The 23,183-nt window shown below is 45.6% G+C and overlaps 1 protein-coding gene across 1 annotated transcript in view; it reads right to left on the reverse strand.

The window, feature by feature from the left end:
- Positions 1-12,350: 12,350 nt before the first annotated feature.
- Positions 12,351-23,183, reverse strand: part of cfap161 (cilia and flagella associated protein 161) — a 52,799-nt gene continuing 41,966 nt past the window's right edge. The window contains exons 6-7 of the mRNA XM_067971618.1: positions 18,103-18,176; positions 12,351-12,930 (exon numbers count right to left, since the gene is read on the reverse strand). Of these exons, the coding sequence (XP_067827719.1) occupies positions 12,696-12,930; positions 18,103-18,176 (309 nt within the window). The 3' untranslated portion in view covers positions 12,351-12,695. The remainder of the gene's footprint in view (positions 12,931-18,102; positions 18,177-23,183) is intronic.

Genomic DNA, 23,183 nt, shown 5'->3' on the forward strand with positions numbered 1-23,183 from the left:
AGCATTGTGGGAGAACCTTCACCACACGGACTGCAGCGGTTCAAGAAGGCGGCTCACCACCACCTTCTCAAGGGCAATTAGGGATGGGCAATAAATGCCGGCCTCGCCAGCGACGCCCACATCCCGTGAACGAATAAAAAAATAAATAGAAATATTTAAATAATGATGAATTCTTACCAAAGTACCAAGACCCTCTTGAAACAAAGTTCATTAACTATTACAACAACAACCTGCATTTATATAGCGCCTTTAACATAGAAGAAATGTCCCAAGGTGCTTCACAGAGGCGTAATCAGACAAAAGTGGACGCTGAGGCGAAGACAGAGAGATTAGGAGGAGTAAACAAAAGATTGGTCAAAGATGTGGGTTTTAAGGAGAATCTTAAACAAGGAGAGGGGAGTTGGAGAGGCGGAGGAGTTTAAGGTGGGAATTCCAGAGCATTGAGCCTGGATGACTGAAGACTCGGCTGCCAATGGTGGGGCGAAGAGTGGGTGGGGGGGAGGTGCACAAACGGCCAGAGAGGCACAGAGTTTGGGTGGGGTTGTAGGGCTGAAGGAGATTACAGAGATAGGGAGGTGCAAGGCCATGGAAGGATTTAAACGTGAGGCTGAGGATTCTAAATTTAAAGCATTGGGGGACCAGCAGCCAATGTAGGTCAGCAAGGACCAGGCTGATGGGCGAGCGAGAATAGGATACGGGCAGGACTGTTTTGGAATTACATCTAATTTAAGGATGCCTCATACTTGCACAATGAACAGCACAGGGAGATCATAAAGCCTTTACTGTTTAAAAGGTTCGAAAATTGCCCCAGGTGAAAATTAGCATATGGTCTTTCTTCACGTTAGTTTGCAGCATCAACTGTGTTGTTTGTGATAATATTCTTACATCACTGTGTAGAGCTCGTGCCCTGAAGCAGGCGCTGTCACACACAATGTTCCATTTCCTAAAGGAATGGCGTATTTTAACTTATATAGTAAAGCACACAGTCAAGTGAAAAAAATGCCATTTTCTCTGAATTCCTTTCATTGATAATTTATATCTGGTCACAGAAAGATGCTTATGTTAGTGAGAGATTTATAAAGGCCTGATTATTAGATTCCTGAATAAATAAGCCAGGTCAATTAATTAACCCCTTGAACACCAGACCTCTTTAGATTGTTTTCAACATTGGGCTCGATTTTAGCACCCGCGATCGGGTGCGTTCGTGGCGGGGAGGCTGCGAAAATTGGGGATTCCCGGGGCGGGTCCAGAGCCCGGCTCCAACCCGCCCACTTCCGGGTTCCCCAGTGACACGCTGACATGCGCGCACAGCCCCCGCATGTGGGACTCCCGCCGGTAATTAAAGCCGGCGGGGTGCCACTTAAAGTACTTAAACAGGTACTTCAGGTTGTTTACAGACCTGATTGAGCTGATATTTTAGGAGGGGTGGGATTTTGCAATGAACTGAGACTGTTTCCCGTACTGGGGGAAACACTCCCAGTTGGAATGGACGTGTTGCAGCCACCAGCCTGTGGCAGCTGCAAAGGTCCATTTGACAGCTGGGAGGGGGGAGACCCTCACTCATTGCAGGAGGCCACTCTGTCACTTTGGACAAAGTTTGGCCTCCACCACCCTCCTCCTAACAATAAAATTCACCAACTTTCACACTTACCCCGGTGTCCAGACACATTTACCTACCTTGCGGACCCCCTCAGATGTACATCTTCCGGATGGGGGCCACCGTAGCTGCAGTCATGACCTCCTCGGAGGGCGAACAGCATCACCAGCCTCGCCGGCCACGCCGTCCACCTCTGACATGTGGAGCTCCACAACACAGTGCTGTGACACATCCACCTGCACAGCAGGAGGGAGGGCAATCGCAGAGAGAGATGTTTCGCAGGGGGCACTACCCTCGCCACAGGGTCCACAGACCGAGGCTCAGCTTCCTGTTCCTCTCTGAGCAGCAGTGCACATGGAGGCTCAGAGTCACTCGACATGTAGTCGTGGACATCTGCAGCCTCCTTCATGCCGAGCTGCTCCCGGCTGGCCCGAGCACCATCTTCTTACCTGTCGCTGTCAAAGTCACCACTGCCCTCAACAACCTCTCCTCCGCATCCTTCCAGGGTGCCACCGGGGACATCGCCAACGTCTCTCAGTCGGCTGCACAAAAGAGCCCTGCAAATACACCTACACCCACTCTGCAGTGACACAATGGGTGGCATCAGGTGTGGGTCTTCATAGTGATCCTCAGGAAAGAGCATTATTGCACAAACCAGACAAGATTTGCAAAGACGTGGCAGTAGTGGTGACAATATAATATATTATATGAGTTGATCAGAAATTAATTATAGGTAAACACCATGACAAACCTTCAAACACCCTTGTGCATCCCCTTCATGCTCACGACATGTTTGCCTTACGCTTCTTACTGCACATATCTGATGCATGCCCTGTGGCTGCAGCACAGGTAGTGGCAGGTTGAGTGAGGCTGACCGTGAAAGAGATGCATGAGAGGGTGAGTATGAGATAGAGCCATGAGATTGTATGAGGATTGGGTTGAGTGGTAGTGGTGGGATGAGTACTGGTGAGGTGAGTAAGTGCAGGTAAGATGAGGAAGAGCTTTGAGTGGGTGTGAGGGGTGATGTGACAGAGTAGTGTTGGCAGTGCAGAAGGAGATGTGGGGTGGGGGGCGGTGATGTGGCAGACGGAGTGTAGGGGAATGAGTAAGTGTACTCAATTCGGCTGACCTACTGAGGTCATTGGAGCACCTCCTGTACTGTATGCAGGTGCGTGATATGTTGGTGGTGCTGGTGACCTCCTCTGCCACCTCGAGCCAGGCCTTCCTGGTGGCAGAGACAGGCTGCTTCCTCCCGCCCGCTGGGGGGAAGATCTCTGTCCTCCCACTCCTCCTCACCCCATCTAATGATACCTGGAGTGAGGCATCATTAAACCTGGAAGCAGCCTTCCCCCTGGGCTGCTCCATGCTGTAATTTTTCCTATTTTCTGCAGCCTCAGTCAATGGAGGACTGCCCCTTTAAATAGGGCTCCTCCAGCAGACAGACCTTGCTGCACATGCGCAGTCCGCCCGCCGCGCAGCTTACCAGCGGGAAACCCGGAAGCACAGGTAAGTGGCTCCAATTAGCCTGCGATTCCTTGCGGAGCACACTGATTTCACTGGGCACGTTACCCACGTGCCCAGTCGACCCCCCGCTGAGAACCCGCTGCCCTGCTAATATCGAGCCCATTGAGTCAGCTATGGCTCAGTGGGTAGCACTCTCGCCTCTGAGCTAGACGGTTGTGGGTTTAAGCCCCACCTCAGAGGCTTGTGCAAAAAATTCTAGGCTGACACTCCAGTGTGGTACTGAGGGAATGCTGCACAGTCAGAGGTGCCGTCTTTTGGATGAGATGTTAAAACAGGCCCCATCTACCCTCTCAGGTGGACGTAAAAGATCCCATGGCACTATTTTGAGGAAGAGCAGGGGAGTTCTCCCAATGTCCTGGCCAATATTTATCCCTCAACCAACATCACTTAAACAGGTGATCTGATCATTTATCACATTGCTGTTTGTGGGACCTTGTTGTGTGCAAATTGGCTACCTCATTTCCTACATTACAACAGTGACTATAATTCAAAAGTACTCCATCGCTTTGGGAAGTCCTGAGATCGTGCAATAATGTTGCATCGAGGCAAATTCTCACTTTGGCCTTTGTAAATCTTGCAAGTTAGGATATCCTGTCACAGCTCTTGGGGGAGTGTGAACAAGAAAATCTTTCCCTTTGTTTAAGCTGCCAGGTAGTGCTCATCTCTGACCAGCTTTAATTGCCCCCAGTGGCTTTCTTGAATTAACTAGCTGCGAATAACAACTGAAAGCATGTGGCAAGGTGAAGGTTCTCATGTTTCTGGATCTTTTGACCATTTTCCCAAAACTTTATAATTAAGTTTAAATGTGTTTGTATCCAAATGTAAAATTTCAGTTGCTGAGAAAGAAAATAGCGGATGAAAATATTTTGAAAGAACCTTGTAAGAAAGAAAGATTATAAGAAATGGATCCTTTCACCATCCAGGATGAATAAATCCTCAATAAAATTGGAGAAAATTGTTGATAGTTAAACCTGTAAACTTTGCAAGAGGACATTAATTGCACGGCACCAGACAATTATCCAACCCCTCATTAAAGGACTGTCTGGAGGGTATTATCCATGTCTAGGGAATTTTGACTCACTTGAGCTGTCTTACATTAACCAGGTCAATTTATGCTAACAATTTACACAAGCTAAGCCCCCTTTCTTTGGACGCATAGGGATAGATGTCATCTTCACCTCCTGAGTGGTTATCTGGCAGAACGGATTGCCTGCCCGTTATACAACCCTCCAGATTACACCCCACGCAGTGAAGGTGAAAATCTACCCCATAATGTACCCCTGATTGAATGAGTCAGCTTTGTCTTGCTGAACTTTCAAAGAAGAAGCTAGACAGAGAAATTACAAACTAATGTCATTTTTTTTATTAACAATACAATTCTGATGACAAGGTTAACATTCTGTCAATGCTAAATAACCAGTCTACCTTGGTACACTAACAGAGGACAGTCCATGTTAAATGTAAAACATCTGTCCTTCGGATGAGACGTTAAACCGAGGCCCCGCTGCCCTCTCAGGTGGATGTAAAAGATCCCATGACACTATTTTGAAGAGGAGCAGGGGAGTTCTCTCCAGTGTCCTTATCCCTCAACCAACATCACTAAAACAGATTATCTGGTCATTATCACATTACTGTTTGTGGGACCTTGCTATGTGCAAATTGGCTGCCACGTTTCCCTACATTACAATAGTGACTACACTTCAAATGTACTTAACTGGCTGTAAAGTGCTTTGGGGCGACCTGAGGTTGTGAAAGGCACTGTATGAAAGCAAGCTCTTTCTTTCATTTACCCTTATCAAGGGTCAAACTTTGGTTATAAATACTCATATTTGTACCCTGTTCTGTGCAAACACCGAATACTACTCACTCAGTTTGAGTTTCACAGCTAATTTCTTTCAAAAACTACTCTCTCAAATTTGATTTTTCATAAATACTCTGCTGGTTTCTAGTCAAACTAACTTGGCTAGTTGATTTCAGGCATCCTACTTTGTTCTTAGTCAGTTTTACTCACAGTTTCAGGTCCCATGTGTTTGCTCCGTTTCCTCATAAATACCCTGGGTCTCAATTTCAGGCACTCTGTCACTCAATTTCAGGCACTCTAACTCAGTTTCAGACTAATTAGTTTCTTAGATGAATGACCTGTCATTCTGCTAGTTCTAGCTGGTTTCTTACAGAAATGACCTGCTTATCAGTTCCTGGGAGCTACTTGGCGGAACGACCAGTTCAAGGTTTCAAGGTTCTCTCAGCTTCTCACCAATTAATTTCCGCAAAATCTCCCAGTCTTTATAATACTTTACAATCTCCCAGCTAGAGTTGTGCCCTAGTTTCCTACATTACAACAGTGACTACACTTCGAAAGTACATCATTGGCGGTAAAGCACTTTGGGACACCCTGAGGCCGTGAAAGGCATTATAGAAATGCAAGTCTTTCTTTTCTACTAGACGTTTCTGGTATCTCGGGGTAGATCTGCAGTGGGTGTGGCTTAAGTCAAAAATGGGCTGCAGATTTAATAGGGAAATTCTGTCCTTTAATTTAATCTTACAGGCCAGTCCTTGTGATGGTACATCTAGATCTTAATATTTTTCTGGCAGCCTAGACATCAAAAGGCTTTCCCTGAACATTGCCTTTATTTGCACTGAAGAATCTGACTACATATTTTGACCATCTTGTAAAGCCTAACACTAAAGCCAGTTTTGAGCTAAACTCTCGTCCTTTCAAAGTTTTGTTAACAATCCATCAGAATCTTCAGTTAATTTTCCTACAACATTTTGAGTGAGTTGATTGGTTCATCTTCTTTCTTTTATTGGTAAAGTCTCCAGACAGGTCATTCAGATTGGTTGCTTTTATAGTAGCTTCCCATTGGTAGTTTTCCAACTACTTTTCTCACCCCTGATTCAGACGCTCCTTACCTCTTTCTTGCTGTATTACTTTGAGCCAATCAACAAGGTGTGATGGAAAAAGTAAGACAGAGAAAGCGTGTTTGGGAAAGTGTCACAAGAAGTACACACAATATGTAAGACTTTTGATATATAACTGGTTGATATCCTGTGGTGTTGTACACAGGGAGTCAAGACCTGTGCAGCGTTGAAAAGTTTTAGCTCAATGGGGTAGACCTTGACTTTGTGCAATAGTGTAAAGTGGGTGATAGTGTAAAATGGGTGATAGTGTAAAATGGGTGATAGTGTAAAGTGGGTGATAGTGAGTCGGCAGTCTGTTTTACATCCCTCCTGATTTTTATCTACAGTGCTGGTGACGCGCTATCACCTGTTTTATACTATGGGACCAAGTCAAGATCTACCCAATGTCCCAACAAATGCAATGACAGTACACCCTTAAAATTGTGGAAGATACAGAAGCTACTAATAGAATAACGTGGAAATTTTTTTAAAATATCGGAATAAACTGGAGAACTTAAATTAGAACAAAATGTTTTTTCTTGAGAACATTCAATCACAACAGAAAAGCAGAACCCACTGAAACCAACACAAATCCCAGGCATATGACTCATTAACAATGAAAAGATACTTATGAACACTGCAGCACAGCTAAGTGGCACTGGTGATTACTAAATTAATGAAGCAGCAGACACTATTGAATCAATAAATTCATAAAGCAGTGGGCACCGGCTAATTAGGAACATTGGAACAGGAGCAGACCATTCAGCCCCTCGAGCCTGTTCCCCCATTCAATTAGATCATGGCTGATCTGTATCTTAACTCCACCTACCCACCTTGGTTCCGTAACCCTTAATAACCTTGCCTAACAAAAATCTATCAATCTCAGTTTTGAAATTTTCAATTGACCCCCAGCCTCAACAGCTTTTAAGGGGGGAGAGAGTTCCAGATTTCCACTACCCTTTGTGTGAAGAAGTGCTTCCTGACATCATCCCTGAACGGCCTAGCTCTAATTTTAAGGTTGTGCCCCCTTGTACTGGACTCTCCCACTAGACAAAATAGTTCCTCTCTATCTACCCTATCAAATCCTTTAATCATCTTAAGCACTTCAATTAGATTACCCCCTTAATCTTCTATATTCAAGGGATTACAAGCCTAGTCTATGCAACCTGTCCTCAAACATAACCCTTTTAGCCCCAGTATCATTCTGCTGAATTAGTAAATTAAGAGAGAAGTGGGCATCAGTGAATTAAATTAGTATAGAAATGGCACCAGCAAATTAATGGAGAAGTGGATCGTAGTAAATTAATTTATTTATGGACCAGTGGGCACACCAAAAAAAATTAATGGAGCAGCAGGCACACAAACAAATCAATAAATGAACTGAACAGCAGGCACCATTCAATTCATACAGCAAATTCATAGAGCAGTGGAGACACCAATAAATAAATGGAGTGCAGCAACAAAATAATAAATTAATTAAGTAGCAAGCACTAATGATTAATACATTAATACAGTAGCGGGCACAAGTGAATCAATAAGTTCAAAGAGCAGCAGTCACACCAACAATCAATATATTAATGGAGACTGGGAAGAACAACTAATGAAGAAATCAATGGACCAGTAAACAAATTAATTCATGGAGGATCGAGCACAGCAACAAATGAATGGAGCAGTAGGCACCAATGAATTAATGGACCAGTACACACTGATGAATCAATAAATTCAAAGAGCAGCAGGCACAACAACAGATTAATAAATTCATAAAGCAGGAGACACAGCAACAAATTAATAAATAAATGGAGCAGTAGGCACAGCAACAAATGAATACATTAATGGAGCAGAGCAAGCACCTGACTGCTTGATAGGATGCGTTTGCTTAGATTCAGGTACCCTATTAATCTACTATTTTGTCCTGGTGGCCATTCTTCATGTGGGAGCTTAAATAGTAAGGCTATTCAACTGTGTGGAGCATCACAGCAGAGCAAGTTTCTATCCTCACCCAATGTTCTTCCGTACGCACATCCAGCGGGGGGTCTCTGGATAGTGATCAGAAGTGTAAACCATAATAAATTTTCTCTTCCCTCAGCCAGTTGCACTGAGGCTAATGTAGAGCCAATTATAGTACAACTATCTCGACTGATATTAACTACCTCAGCACATGTTGGCGATTCTGCCTGGAATTTTTCTGGTCTTTACTGCACAACTCCTCAATGTGTTAACTAGCTGAGCTTTCTGGCCTTTTCTGATGCATAATATCAATTAGAAAAGTTTGAGAAATATTTCAAACTGTAAAACATTTTACTGTCCAAATTGCTCAAGGACAATTATTTTAACATTGTATTTCTCTCTTCCTGTAACTGTCTCTCTGCTTCTGTACTAGTCCATGATTCCTTCTGTCTCTCATTGTTTTTCTGTTTGTCTTCCTGTCTATCTGTTTTTCTTTCTCTGTACGCCTTCAGTTTCTCATGCTCTAATTTCCAGCTCTGAATTTTAAAACAAGAAACTGGCAACATCATGTGGCTAGTAGCAGGAACTGCAGAAAGCATTTCCACCCTGGCAACATTTATTGCCCTGTATTTTAACATTGGCTGGGATTTGTTTTGGTGTACAGTGTTGGTGCAAAGAGAGAATTTGAGGTGGCCACAATCACCCAGGTATTTTGATCCTATTAACAGTAACACTAGTAAATCCTGCAATTAAATAAAGGTTTAATCACTTTCTATTATTTGTAACAGAAAAAGTACAGAAGTAGTGTTACCAGCATTATTAGTATAAATGCTGTCACAGTTTCATTAATCAGGTGTCAGCCTTGGCTCAGTGGTAGCACTCTTGCTTCTGGAGTCAGGAAGATTATGGGTTCAAGCCCCACTCCAGAGATATGAGCACAAAATCTAAGCTTCTGTGCAGTACTTATGATGTGGAGATGACTTATGATAGGGAGTGCTGCACTGTCAGAGGTGCCATCCTTCGGACGAAACATTAAACTGAGGCCCCGTCTGCCCTCTCAGGTGGAGGTAAAAGATCACATGACAGTATTTTGAGGAAGAGCAGCAGAGTTCTCCAGTGCCCTTGCCGACATCACTAAACTAGATTATCAGGTCATTATTACATTGTTGTTTGTGGGACCTTGCTGTGCGCAAATTGGCTGCCATGCTTCCTACATTACAACAGTGATTACATTTCAAAAGTATTTCTTTGGCTGTAAAGCCCTTTGGGACGTCCTGAGGTTGTGAAAGGCGCTGTATAAATACATTGGAACAGGAGTAGGCGATTCAGCCCCTCGAGCCTGTTCCGCCATTCAATTAGTTCATGGTTGAACTGTATCTTAACTCCATCTACCCGCCTCGGTTCCGTAACCCTTAATGCCCTTGCCTAACAAAAATACAAGTCTTTTTTTCTATAATATGAAAAACAAGCTTTCAGTCCTGCATAACTTTTTGAATTAACCAAATCTCTCACAAATAAGGATAAATTCAGTAGGCCTGTGCTCCCAACGGAGAGCGCTGCTCGATGGGAACACAGGTTAGAGATAGGGCTACAACACTGTAGTGTTGATTCTCCAAACTGTGCTCCCATTCAACTTTATACCTATCAGGAAAGATTGAACAGGCTGAGGTTCTTTTCTCTAGAAGAAAGAAGGCTGAGGGGTGACCTGATAGCAGTCTTTAAGATTATTAAAGGATTCGATAGGGTAGACGTAGAGACGGGAGACCAAAACTAGCGGCCACAAATATAAGATAGTCACTAATAAATCCAATAGGGAATTCAGGAGAAACTTCTTTACCCAAAGAATGGTTAGAATGTGGAACACACTATCACATGGAGTAGTTGAGGCGAATAACATAGATGTAATTAAGTGGAAGCTAAATAAACACATAAGGGAGAAAGGAATAGAAAACTATGTTGATAGGGTGAGATGAATAGTGGTGGGAGGAGGCTCGTGTGGAGCATAAACTCCAGCATGGACCTGCTGGGCTGAATGGCCTGTTTCTGTGCTGTACATTCTATGTAATTCTATGTAACTGGGAATGCAGGATCAATGGATCAAGCAGCAGGAATCTTATATAGTTTTTGTTTCTCCCAGTCAATTCTGCCTTCACCTGACACGAGGTGGAGATGCCGGTGATGGACTGGGGTGGACAAATGTAAGGAATCTTACAACACCAGGTTATAGTCCAACAGTTTTATTTTAAAATCACAAACTTTTGGAGATTATCTCCTTCGTCAGATGAGTGAGTGAAAGGTTCTCAAATCGCATATCTGGGACTCGCTCACACCAATCAAAGGTGTCGTCGGTGTTCAGACAGGTTAGCCACGGAAAACAGTATTGAATACACAATGGGTCAGATTACAAAGCCAGAGAGAGAAAGAGACCCGAAAGGCAGAGAGAGAGAGAGAGAGAATGTCCAGTTGTATTAAAAAGAGATAACTTTTTTTTTCCCCTGCTGGTGGGGTTACGTTTAGCGTGACATGAACCCAAGATCCCGGTTGAGGCCGTCCTCATGGGTGCGGAACTTGGCTATCAATTTCTGCTCGACGATTTTGCGTTGTCGTGTGTCTCGAAGGCCGCCTTGGAGAACGCTTACCCGAAGATCGGTGGCTGAATGTCCTTGACTGCTAAAGTGTTCCCCGACTGGGAGGGAACCCTCCTGTCTGGCGATTGTTGTTCGGTGTCCGTTCATCCATTTTCTTCCTATGGACCCACGGCGAAGAATCACTGAAGAGACTACACGATAACATCAACAAGTTCCATCCCACCATCAAACTCACCATGGACTACTCCTCAGAATCGGTTTCTTTCTTGGACACACAAATCTCCATCAAAGACGGGCACCTCAGCACCTCACTCTACCGCAAGCCCATGGACAACCTCACGATGCTCCACTTTTCCAGCTTCCACCCTAACCACGTCAAAGAGGCCATCCCCTATGGACAGGCCCTATGAATACACAGGATCTGCTCAGATGAGGAGGAACGCGATGGACACCTACAGATGCTGAAAGACGCCCTCATAAGAACGGGATATGACGCTCGACTTGTCGATCGACAGTTCCGACGGGCCACAGCGAAGAATCGCATAGACCTCCTCAGAAGACAAACACGGGACGCAACCAACAGAGTACCCTTCGTCGTCCAGTACTTCCCCGGAGCGGAGAAACTACGCCATGTTCTCCGCAGCCTTCAACATATCATCGATGACGACGAACACCTCGCTAAGGCCATCCCCACGCCTCCACTACTCGCCTTCAAACAGCCACCCAACCTCAAACAGACCATCGTTCGCAGCAAATTACCCAGCTTTCAGGAGAACAGCGTCCACGACACCACACAACCCTGCCACGGCAACCTCTGCAAGACATGCCAGATCATCGACACAGATACCACCATCACACGAGAGGACACCACCCACCAGGTACATGGTTCATACTCCTGTGACTTGGCCAACGTTGTCTACCTCATACGTTGCAAGAAAGGATGCCACGGAGCATGGTACATTGGCGAGACCATGCAGACACTGCGACAACGGATGAACGGACACCGCGCAACAATCGCCAGACAGGAGGGTTCCCTCCCAGTCAGGGAATACTTTAGCAGTCAAGGACATTCAGCCACCGATCTTCGGGTAAGTGTTCTCCAAGGCGGCCTTCGAGACACACGACAACGCAAAATCGTCGAGCAGAAATTGATAGCCAAGTTCCGCACCCATGAGGACGGCCTCAACCGGGATCTTGGGTTCATGTCACGCTACACGTAACCCCACCAGCAGGGGAAAAAAAAAGTTATCTCTTTTTAATACAACTGGACATTCTCTCTCTCTCTCTCTCTCTCTCTCACTGCCTTTCGGGTCTCTTTCTCTCTCTGGCTTTGTAATCTGACCCATTGTGTATTCAGTACTGTTTTCCGTGGCTAACCTGTCTGAACACCAACAACACCTTTGATTGGTGTGAGCGTGTCCCAGCCTAATATAAGATATGCGATTTGAGAACCTTTCACTCACTCACCTGACGAAGGAGATAATCTCCGGAAGCTTGTGATTTTAAAATAAAACTGTTGGACTATAACCTGGTGTTGTAAGATTCCTTACATTCACCTGACACCTACACAATTTCCAGTGGGGGGAGGGGGTGTGCTCACCTGATAGCAATCAGTAACGGGGAACCTAATTGATTATTCACTGTTAAGAGCTGAGGTCAATTGTAAGGAATCCTCATTGACAGCCCATTATCGACAAAGTCAAATCCCCTCAACGTGATCCCATTTTACTACATTCCCTCGGTGTGAATACGGCTATTCAACTTGCATGGATTGAAGAATGCAAAATACACAACAATTTCTCTTGGACAATTAGCTGATTTATTAAAAGAATAAATGCAATCATACACTTCTACATTTGTCCTTATTTAATCTTTGCCTGTCTTTTCCTGTATTTTATTGTGTTTTGATCACTTTAGAAATGCTCAACATTGAACGTGATGACATTTTACATGAAATGGCAGAAGCTTGCAGCTTTCACAAATGTTCTATGGTTGATAATATTCCTTGCAAACGAGGCTCAGATATGGAATTGCCAAAGTTGGTTACAGAGTTTCAGGCTGGGGGAGGGGAGAAGGGGGGAGTGATGCTTTCCTATTCAGATGAATCATGGTCGATCAGGAGGTATATTAGCTAAAGCTCCTTATGATAACAAGTGGGAGTCACTTCTTACTTGATTGGTGCAGTCAGATGGGCCCGGACTCCGCTTGCTCTTTGGTTCTGGGTCATCACAAATTGGTGGAGGCGCTTGAAACATGGTGCCGTGTGGGATGGAGGGATTCCCAGTGACAATAACCCAATGGTTCAAGTCTTCTTCAACTCGATGGCTATCAAGGAAGGTGTGGGTAGTGATTTCAAACTCTCTTCCAAACGCTGCCCTGTAAATAGTACACAAAGTATTCTGAGCGGTTTAGATTTGACCATTCGTGAACTCAAGGGTGATGGTTTTCTTCTTCAGCAAAATGTTGGCGGGGGTGAAGCCTTTTTCACACAATTGGGCTTGCGTGGCTCTTCCATTCATTTTTAATAGGTGACCAATCATGAACAGTTAGTGACAGATTTTGTGTTATGGGTTTCTGCCCCACTGAGCTGTTACGGCCCATGCTAATGAGGAGACCCTACCTGTATATTGCATCCATCACACTTCAAAGTGTCCAAAGTGTAACTAAAAAAGAAAACATTAAATACCTCAGGCCTGAAATCTAGATCAGTGAGCGTGCTTTGCACTTGCCCTGCTCTCCGCTCCCCCACCCGCCTGTAAACCATTCCAGCTTAAAATTGAATCTACACGATAAGAGTATTATTAGGGACAGAGTGACTGAGCCCTTGGACAATTATGAACTAATCAGAGAGAGCCAGCATGGATTTGTGAAGAATAAGTCATGTCTAACAAACCTAGTTGAATCTTTTGAGGAGGTAACTAACGTGGTAGATAAGGGAGTGTCTACTGATGTTATTTAGATGGACTTCCAGAAGGTTCCACATAAGAAACTTTTAACAAAAGCATGGTATTGGAGGCAACTTATTGACATGGATAGGGAATTGGTTAGGAGGCAGGAGAGAGAGAGTAGGGATAACGGGCATGTACTCAAATTGGCAGGATGTGACCAGTGGTGACCCCCAGGGATCTATACTGAGGCCTCAGCTTTTCATTATATTTATAAATGACTTGGATGAAGGAATAGAGAGTCGTATATTCAAGTTTGCTGAAGGCACCAAGTTGGGTGGCATAGTAAATAGTGTAGATGGGATCAGAAAGTTGCAAAGGGACATTGATAGATTAAATGATTGGGTAAAGCTGTGGGCAGATGGAGTTCAATGTGGGGAAGTGTGAAGTCATCCACTTTGGACCTAAGAAAGATAGATCAGAGTATTTTCTAAATGGCAAGAAGCTAGGGACTGTGGAGGAGCAGAGGGATTTAGGAGTCCATGTACAGAAATCACTTAAAGCTTGTGGACAGGCACAAAAAATTAATTAAAAAGGCTAATGCAATGTTGGCCTTTATCTCAAGGGGGCTGGAATACAAAGGGGTGGAGGTTATGCTACAGTTATATGAAGTTCTGGTTAGACCCCATCTAGAGTACTGCGTTCAGTTCTGGGCACCGCACCTCAGGAAGGGGGTGCAGCGCAGATTCGCTAGAATGATACCGGGCTGAAAGGGTTAAATTATGAGGACAAGTTGCATAGGATAGGCTTGTATTCCCTTGAGTATAGAAGATTGAGGGGTGATCTAATTGAGGTGTTTAAGACGATTAAAGTTGATAGGCGAGAGAGAAAATATTTCCCTGACCTAGCCCTGAACTCGTATCTTTCTCTAGTTTCTTTATCTCCTCTCATGCCCTCACTGAGCTCATCTTGACCATGAGATCCACCTCCTGCTCCCTCGACCCTATTCTCACCAAACTGTTGACCACCTAACTTCCCTTCCTGGCCCCCATTGTTAACGGTTCCATCTCCTCAGGCACTGACCCCCTCCCCTTCAAATCTTCCGGAAATCACCCCCCTCCTCAAAAAACCCACCTTCGACCCCTCTGTCCTTGCAAACTACCGCCCCATCTCCAACCTCCATTTCCTCTCCAAGGTACTTGAATGTGTTGTCGCCTCCCAAATCTGTGCCCATCTTTCCCGCAACTCCATGTTTGAATCTGTCCAATCAGATTTCTGTCCCTGCCACAGCACTGAAACGGCCCTTATCAAAGTCACAAATGACATCCTATGTGACTGTGACCGTGGTAAACTATCCCTCCTCATCCTTCTCGACCTGTCAGCAACCTTTGACACGGTTGACCACACCATCCTCCTCCAATGCCTCTCCTCTGTCGTCCAGCTGGGTGGGACTTTGCTTGCCTGGTTCCATTCTTATCTATCCAGTCGTAGCCAGAGATTCATCTCCAATGGATTCTCTTCCTGCTCCCGCACCGTTACCTCTGGAGTCCCCCAAGGATCTATCCCCAGCCCCCTCCTATTTCTCATCTACATGCTGCCCCTCGGCAAAATTATCTGAAAACACGTCAGGTTCCACATGTACGCTGACGACACCCAATTCTACCTCACCACCAACTCCCTCGACCCCTTCACTTTCCCTGATTTGTCACACTTCTTAGGAACATAGGAACAGGAGTAGGCCATTTAGCTCCTCGAGCCTGTTCTGCCATTCAATGAGATCATGGTTGATCTGTGACCTAACTCCATAAATCCGCCCAATGTCTTTGGTTAACAAAAATCTATTAATCTTAGATTTAAAATTAACAATTGAGCTAGCATCAACTGCCGTTTGCGGAGAGAGTTCCAAACTTCTACCACCCTCTGCGTGTAGAAGTGTTTCCTAACTTCACTCCTGAAAGTCCTGGCTCTAATTTTTAGGATATGTCCCCTAGTCCTAGACTCCCCAAACAGCGGAAATAGTTTCTCTTTATGTACCCTATCAGTTCCCCTTTATATCTTAAAAACTTCGATCAAATCACCCCTTAATCTTCTAAATTCCAGGGAATATGACCCTAGTTTGTAATCTCTCCTCGTAATTTAACCCTTGAAGTCCAGGTATTATTCTAGTAAATCTACGCTGCACTCCCTCCAAGGCCAATGTATCCTTCCTAAGGTGCGCTGCCCAGAACTGAACACAGTGCTCCAGGTGTGGTCTAACCAGGGCTTTGAATAGTTATGGCATAACTTCTTGTATTCTAGTCCTCTAGATATAAAGGCCAGTATTCCATTAGCCTTTTTGATTATTTTCAGTACCTGTCCATGATATTTTAATGATCTATGTACATGGACCCCTAAGTCTCTTTGGACCTCCACTGTTTCAAGCTTTTCACCATTTAGAAAATACTCTGATCTATCCTTTTTGGGTCAAAGTGGATGACCTCACACTTGCCTACATTGAAATCCATTTGTCACAGTTTTACCCATTCACTTAATCTATTAATATCCCTCTGTAATTTTATGCTTCCATTTACACTGCTTACAATGCTGCCTATCCTTGTGTCATCGGCAAACTTGGATATGTGGCTCTCTATCCCGTTATCTAAGTCGTTAATAAATGCAATGTAGTTGAGGCTCCAACACAGATCCCTGTGGGACCCACTAGTCACATCCTGCCAATTTGAGTACTTGCCCATTATCTCTATTCTCTGTCTCTTGCTGCTCAGCCAATTTCCAAACCAGGTCAATAATTTGCCTTCAATTCCACGAGCTTCAACTTTAGCCAACAGTCTCTTATGAGGGACTTTATCAAATGCCTTCTGGAAGTCTATATAAACAACATCCATAGACATTTACCCGTCCGCTACTTTAGTCACCTCTTCAAAAAATTCAATCAGGTTCGTCAGGCATGACCTACGCTTTACAAATCCATGCTGGCTCTCTCTGATCAGCTGAAAATTTTCAAAATGTTCAGTCACTCTATCCTTAATTATAAACTCTATAATGCTTGTCTGATATTCAGGACTGGATGAGAATAATGTCCTCCAACTAAATATTGGGAAGACCGAAGCCATTGTCTTCGGACCCCGCCACAATCCCCATTCCCCAGCCACCGACTCCATCCCTCTCCCTGGCCACTGTCTGAGGTTGAACCAGACCGTTCGCAATCCTGACGTCCTATTTGACCCTGAGATGAGCTTCCGACCACATATTCACTCCATCACCAAGACCGCCTACTTCCACCTCTGTAACATCGCCCGCCTCTTTTTTTTATTCATTCATGGGATGTGGGCGTCGCTGGCTTAAGGCCAGCATTTATTGCCCATCCCTAATTACCCTTGAGAAGGTGGTGGTGAGCCGCCTTCTTGAACCGCTGCAGTCCGTGTGGTGAAGGTTCTCCCACAGTGCTGCTGGTAGGGAGTTCCAGGATTTTGACCCAGCGACGATGAAAGAACAGCAATATATTTCCAAGTCAGGGTGGTATGTGACTTGGAGGGGAGCGTGACTCTGCCCCTGCCCTAGCTCATCTGCTGTTGAAACCCTCATCCATGCCTTTGATACCTTTAGACTTGACTATTCCAATGCTCTCTTGGCTGGTCTCCCATCTTCCACCATCCATAAACTTGAGCTCATCCAAACTCTGCTGCCGTATCCTATCTTGCACCATGTCCTGGTCACCCATCACCCGTGTTCGCTGACCTACATTGGTTCCGGGTCCGGCAACGCCTCGATTTTAAAATTCTCATCCTTGATTTCAAATCCCTCCATGGCCTCGCCGCTCCCCACCTCTATAACCTCCTCCAGCGCTACAACCCTCCGAAATATCTGCGTTCCTCCAATTCTTGCCTCTTGCGCATCCCTGATTTTAATCGCTCCACCATTGGCGGCCATGCCTTCAGCTGCCTAGGCCCTAAGCTCTGGAATTCCCTCCATAAACTTCTCCACCTCTCTATCCTCCTTTAAGATGCTCCTTAAAACCTTTGACCAAGCTTTCGGTCACCTGTCCTAATATCTCCTTATGTGGCTTGGTGTCAAATTTTGTTTGATAACGCTCCTGTGAAACGCTTTGGGACATTTTACCACATTAAAGGCGCTATATAAATGCAAGTTATTGTTGTTGCTGTTGTTGGTAGAGAGTCCAGAATAAGGGGGCATAACTTAAAATTAGAGCTAGGCCATTCAGAGGTGATGTCAGTGAGCATTTCTTCACACAAAGGATAATGGAAATCTAGAACTCTCTCCCCCAAAAAGCTATGATGTGGAGATGCCGGTGATGGACTGATTTTAAAATAAAATTGTTGGACTATAACCTGGTGTTGTAAGATTCCTTACATTTGTCCACCCCAAAAAGCTGTTGAAGCTGGGGGTCAATTGAAAATTTAAAAACTGAGATTAATCAATTTTTGTTCGGTAAGGGTGTTAAGGGTTACGGAACCAAGGTGTGTAGTTGGAGTTAAGTGACAGATCAGCCATGATCTAATTGAATGGCAGAACAGGCTCGAGGGGCTGGATGCCTACTCCTGTTTCTATGTTTCTATTGAGACTGTCAGTTAATACAAATAAATTCATAATGTGAACCTGTAGAAATGATCACTCACGGTTGGTCTTTTGGTAAACAAATACTTACCAGAAGGAGTGCTTCTGGAGAGCTGCTAAAGCCTGGTTTGTGCGGGTATGGTTGATAATTACTTTTTCATTTGCCTAGAGAAATCAAAAGCAATAAAGTAATAAATCCAATATATAGTACAATGAGGACTAAGTAAAACATCTCCTAATGTACTTTATTGGCGAGGGATTATTCATTTTACTAAAAATATGAATGAACATTTCAGTAGCTGGCACATTTCCCATAATAATGAGATTAGAACGGCATTTGTTAATATATTCTATGACACCTTGAAGCTAATTCATTGCACTGAATTTCTTGGATGTGATGGCATTTTTAGTTCTTTTAAATTCAGGGATCTTAATAATACTTGTGTTTATGTAAATCCTTTCCTAACAAAGCATCTCAAGTGTTAGGTTAGCACACTTGCCAGCATGCTCACCTCTAAACAATGTTGGTTCAAACCCCACTCCAAGACATCAGCACATACAACTCTCAAATAATTCGATTCTTTTAGCACTAATATTCCCACTTTACTGTGCTATTTGTGGTGCTTAATTCAAACTATTGGATAATTCAATTTTTTTGTAACACACAAAATGATTGTAAGTTATCGAGAGTAGACTGTAAGCTATTCTAACACATAGTGGAATACTGAGGGAGTGGTGCATTGTGAGGTGCTGTCCTTTGATGAGACATTAAACTGAGACTTCATCTGCCTGTTCAGGATGTAGATGATCCTACGGCATTATTCGAAAGAGAGCAAGGAGGTGTCCTGGCCAATATTTATCCCAACATCATCAAAAGCAGCTTAATTTGCTGTTCTGGGACCTGTGTGCAAATTGGCTGCTGTGTTTGCCTACATAATAGTGGCTACACTTCGAAAAGTAATTTATTGGGTTTGAAGCTGAAGATGTGATAAGAGCCATATAAATGCAATTGTTTTCTTTCAAAGCAGTTTACACGGGGAGGGGTGAAATTGGTCAACACCAGTAGCACGAAATGGGTTGATGGTGAATCAGCAGCCCAATTTGCAACGAGCCCGATTTTCTTTTCCACTGAAACATGGCATGGTGTTGGCGGGGAAAGAAACTACCAGGACTGCAGACTGCATTTGGGGTGTGGGTTGTGGAGAAAATGTGGCCCTCAGTGGCTCCCTTCCCATACCTCCCCCAATCACTTGTGATTCTCTCCACCCATTCAGTTCCATCGCAACCCCTATCCTTTAACCTTCCCACTATGCATTTATCTTCCTACCAACTCCTTATTCCCATCACTACCCCTACCTCTTCCCCTTTGAACTACCCACTCAAGCCCTGTATCCTGCCCTCCCCCTTGCTCCACTGTCACTTGCCTCACCCTTAACCCTCCATCCAGTCCTTCAAATCCCACTCGCTTCCACCCACGGAGGTGGCTAGAGGTTAGAGGCCAGAGGCCTCTTCCCCTGCCTTCCTATCTGTTTTGCTCACAGAGACTTTGATGATTTTAGCTCGGAGCCGGGAACCTAGCGGGTGGGTAGATGTTTGCGTGGGGAATCTGGAAGTCAAGTGAATGCATTGCGATCTGCGATCGCAACTCAATTAAAGGTAAGTATTTGTGCTTCCAGGTTTCCCATGCGACAGCCAGTCAGATTGACAGGCTGGCTGCCTCTCGGGAGGGAAAGGAGACGCGAATTGGAGAGGAGAGAGGAGAGAGATCGTGGGCCGTGGAGAAGATCTTGGTTGGGGGGCGTTGGAGACGATTGGGGGGGTCCACCATCTGGGGGGGGTGGGGGTCAGCCAATCGCGGTTTGGGGGGGGGGAGGGGTGACCGCTGGCTCCAATCGCGCCAGGTGAGCTTGTTGGACCTGGATGAAGCGCTCCTGCTCCTCCGGGCCCACAAGCAGTGCAATAAAGGCACTCACCTCATGGATCCAGCCCTTCTCGCCTATTGAGAATCGGAAACGGTGGGAAACCTGTGCAGGTAAGGTTAAATTTGTTTTACCTGTTTAATACACAAAAAATTAAGTGCCTCAGTTATGGGAATGAGGTACATTGCCCCTTTAACAATCCGCCCGCCATCATTAAGTGGGGACGGGACTTCAGGGTTTCGGATGCGTGTGCATCCAAACATGCCTGTGTTAAACCTGGAAGTGGGCACTTTGGAGCCGGGTTACGGTCCCTCTCCAAAAAACTATAATTTTTACCTCCCACCCATCCCCAACACACCTGTTCTTTGGGGTTAAAATTATCCCCCTTGTGTTTGCTTTCAAAATTTAAAAATCAAATTAGAATGAGGAAAAAAAACTACTTGCTTGCCTTTCTCTCTACTTATATATTTCTCTCTCTCTTCCCCTCTTTCCCATAGGAGTTAGAAATTAGAATCCATATCTTATAGATGTAAGTGATTCGCATTGACTTTTTCTAACTGTTAACAAAACACAGGTGAGATAACGGGGATGATTTTTAACCCTGCTCGCTCTGCCGAAACCAGGTGAGCAGGCAGTTAAAGTCGCACGTGGGACTGATGTCCCACACCAATCCAACAGGCCAAAATTTTAACATGCTCTTCTGAGCAGGCGAGAAGGAGACCTACTTGAAACCAGCGGGGTCCTTCTTCAAATTTGCAGATCAGACTCCGATGGCATTGGGGCCTGACTGCTATTTTAACCATGCCCCTGAGTGGGGAAATGGCTATGGCTTTCCCACCAGGTCCATCTAGTGAGAAGATGAGTTAGGTCCTAAAGAGGTCCAAAAAAGTCATCTATTTTTACTTTATTTGACTTTCCCTGTGGGGCCAGGAGGACCAGGAGTGTTCCTCCTGGCCCCACAAGGAAAGTTTAGAACACCTCTGCCCTGGGTTTCCACCACCACCCACCACCCCCCACCCCCACCATCCCTCCACGCTGACGATTACGAAGCCCTCCTGAAACCCCCATCCCACGACTTACCTGAGTTCTGGGGACCGTTCCTTCGGTCCCCGGTGGTGGCCTCCTCCCTCCCGACATTGTGTTCCCAGTCAGCTGCCACTTGCCGCTGGTTTTGGGCGCAAAATTGCCGGGGGCGGGGGGGTGGGTGGGGGGGGGGCATGCAGATGAGGTCCGAGAGTTAACATCTCATGGGCCTCATGCTTTCGAGGTCAGGACGGTTAGCCGCTTGCATCAGCCACTCCCTCCCGCCCCACCCCCACCCTGCCTGATTCCCGCTCCAAGTAAAATCAGGGCTAATTAATTGGGTTCAAACGTCAACTTTTTTTGAAAACTGAAGTAACATTAAATGAAGAAAGACACACTCTCTCTCCTCTGTCATCCCCTCTCTTTCTTTCCCTCTGATCCCAGTCTCACTCTCTCTGACCTCAGTGTCTGTGGGGCCCATTTTTGGATGGCCGAGCCGGTGTGTTGGGGGCTCCTACAATGGAGGAATTCTGGAGCTGGTTCGGAGCCCGGCTCCAACCCGCTGACTTCCGGGATCCCCAGTGACGCGTTCAGGTGCGCGCACAGCTCCTGCATGCGGGACTCCCACTGGCAATTAAAGCCGGCGGGATGCTACTTCACATAGTTATTTAGATACTTGACAAACCTCATTGAGTGGAGATTTTGGCAGGGGTGCAATTTTGAAGGATCCTCCACGAGTTTCCCGTGCTGTGGGAAACACTCTCTGTTGGAACAGACATGTTTCAGCCAGCAGCCAGTGGGAGATGCAAAGGATTATTTGACAGGTGGGGGGAAAGCCTCATGTATTGCAGCAGGGCAACTCTGTCACTTCAGACAAAGTATTGGCCACAACACCTTTGTCTTTCCACTCAAAATTATTAATTTATACCCTAAACTCTGCTGTGCAAACACATTTACCTACTTTGCGGACCCCCTCAAACTCACACCGTCAGGATGGGAGGCGCCATAGCTGCATTCATCACTTCATCCGAGGACGAGCAACATCACCAGCCTCGCCAGGCACGCCGTCCACCTCTGCCACGTGGAGCTCCACAACACAGTGCTGCGCCACAGGCACCTGCACAAAACAGTCGTGCAACTACACATACACCCACTGTAGGGTGACCCAATGGGTGGCATCAAGTGTGGGTGTTCATGGTGAACCTCATGAAAGGGACTTATTACACAAGCCAGTCAAGAATGGCCAAGACTTGGCAGCAGTGGTGACAATAATAATATTTAATGTGCCACTAACAAAAATCAAATATAAATAAAAAACATGACAAACCGTCAAATACCCTTGTGCATCCCCTTTGTGCTCATAAAACCTTTGCCTTACGCTTACGAGTATTCCTACGTGGTGCTTCCCCTGTGGCTGCAGCAGGGGTAGTGGCAGGTTGCTATTGTTCATGCCCTGACCGATTAGATGCTTTGGGCCTACACCCTTTGGGTTTCGGTGCCCATGAGGGCCCCTCCAAAGACTGCTCCACCTGCACCTGCGCAGGGGCAGACTCAGCCACCTGGAGAGCAGGCAGCCTTGCGGGTACTGGTTGAGAGGGGGGCAACGGGTGAGACGTGGGAGTGCTTTGAATGGCGTCCCCACTTCCACATCCCCTTTAGCTATCACCCCTCTCCTGGGCCAGGCCCACATCACTCCTACCACCCTACTGGACGACAGTTTGGAGGACATGTGTGAAGCCTTTTAAGGCCTGTGCCAGAGTATTTACCTGCCTGTTTAAGGCGGCAGAAAGTTGCTCACCCTGAGTCCGAAGGGCCATTGTCAGGGCCTCAGTGGACTCATTGGTGAGCCGTGGTTGAAGTTCGATGGAGGCTAGCCTTTCCTCCATCGCAGACATTCCCGCACTTACCCGTGACACTATCTCAGAGATGCCCTCACGTCCCTGTGACAGTGGGATGAGTACTGGGGAGGTGAGTCAGTGCAGGTAAGTTGAGGATCAGGTTTGAGTGGGTATGAGGAATGATGTGATAGAGTAGTGTTGGCAGTGCAGAAAGAGTTGTGGAGTGGGGACGGTGATGTGGAAGACAGAATGTAGGAGAATGAGTAAGTATACTCACTTTGGCTGACCTAGTTAGGTCATTGAAGCGCTTCCTGCACTGGATCCATGTGCGGGAGACGTTGCTGCTGCTGGTGACCTCCTCTGCGACCTCGAGCCAGGCCTTCTTGGTGGCC

Source organism: Heptranchias perlo, chromosome 34, assembly GCF_035084215.1.
Source record: "Heptranchias perlo isolate sHepPer1 chromosome 34, sHepPer1.hap1, whole genome shotgun sequence".
Classification (NCBI taxonomy): domain Eukaryota; kingdom Metazoa; phylum Chordata; class Chondrichthyes; order Hexanchiformes; family Hexanchidae; genus Heptranchias; species Heptranchias perlo.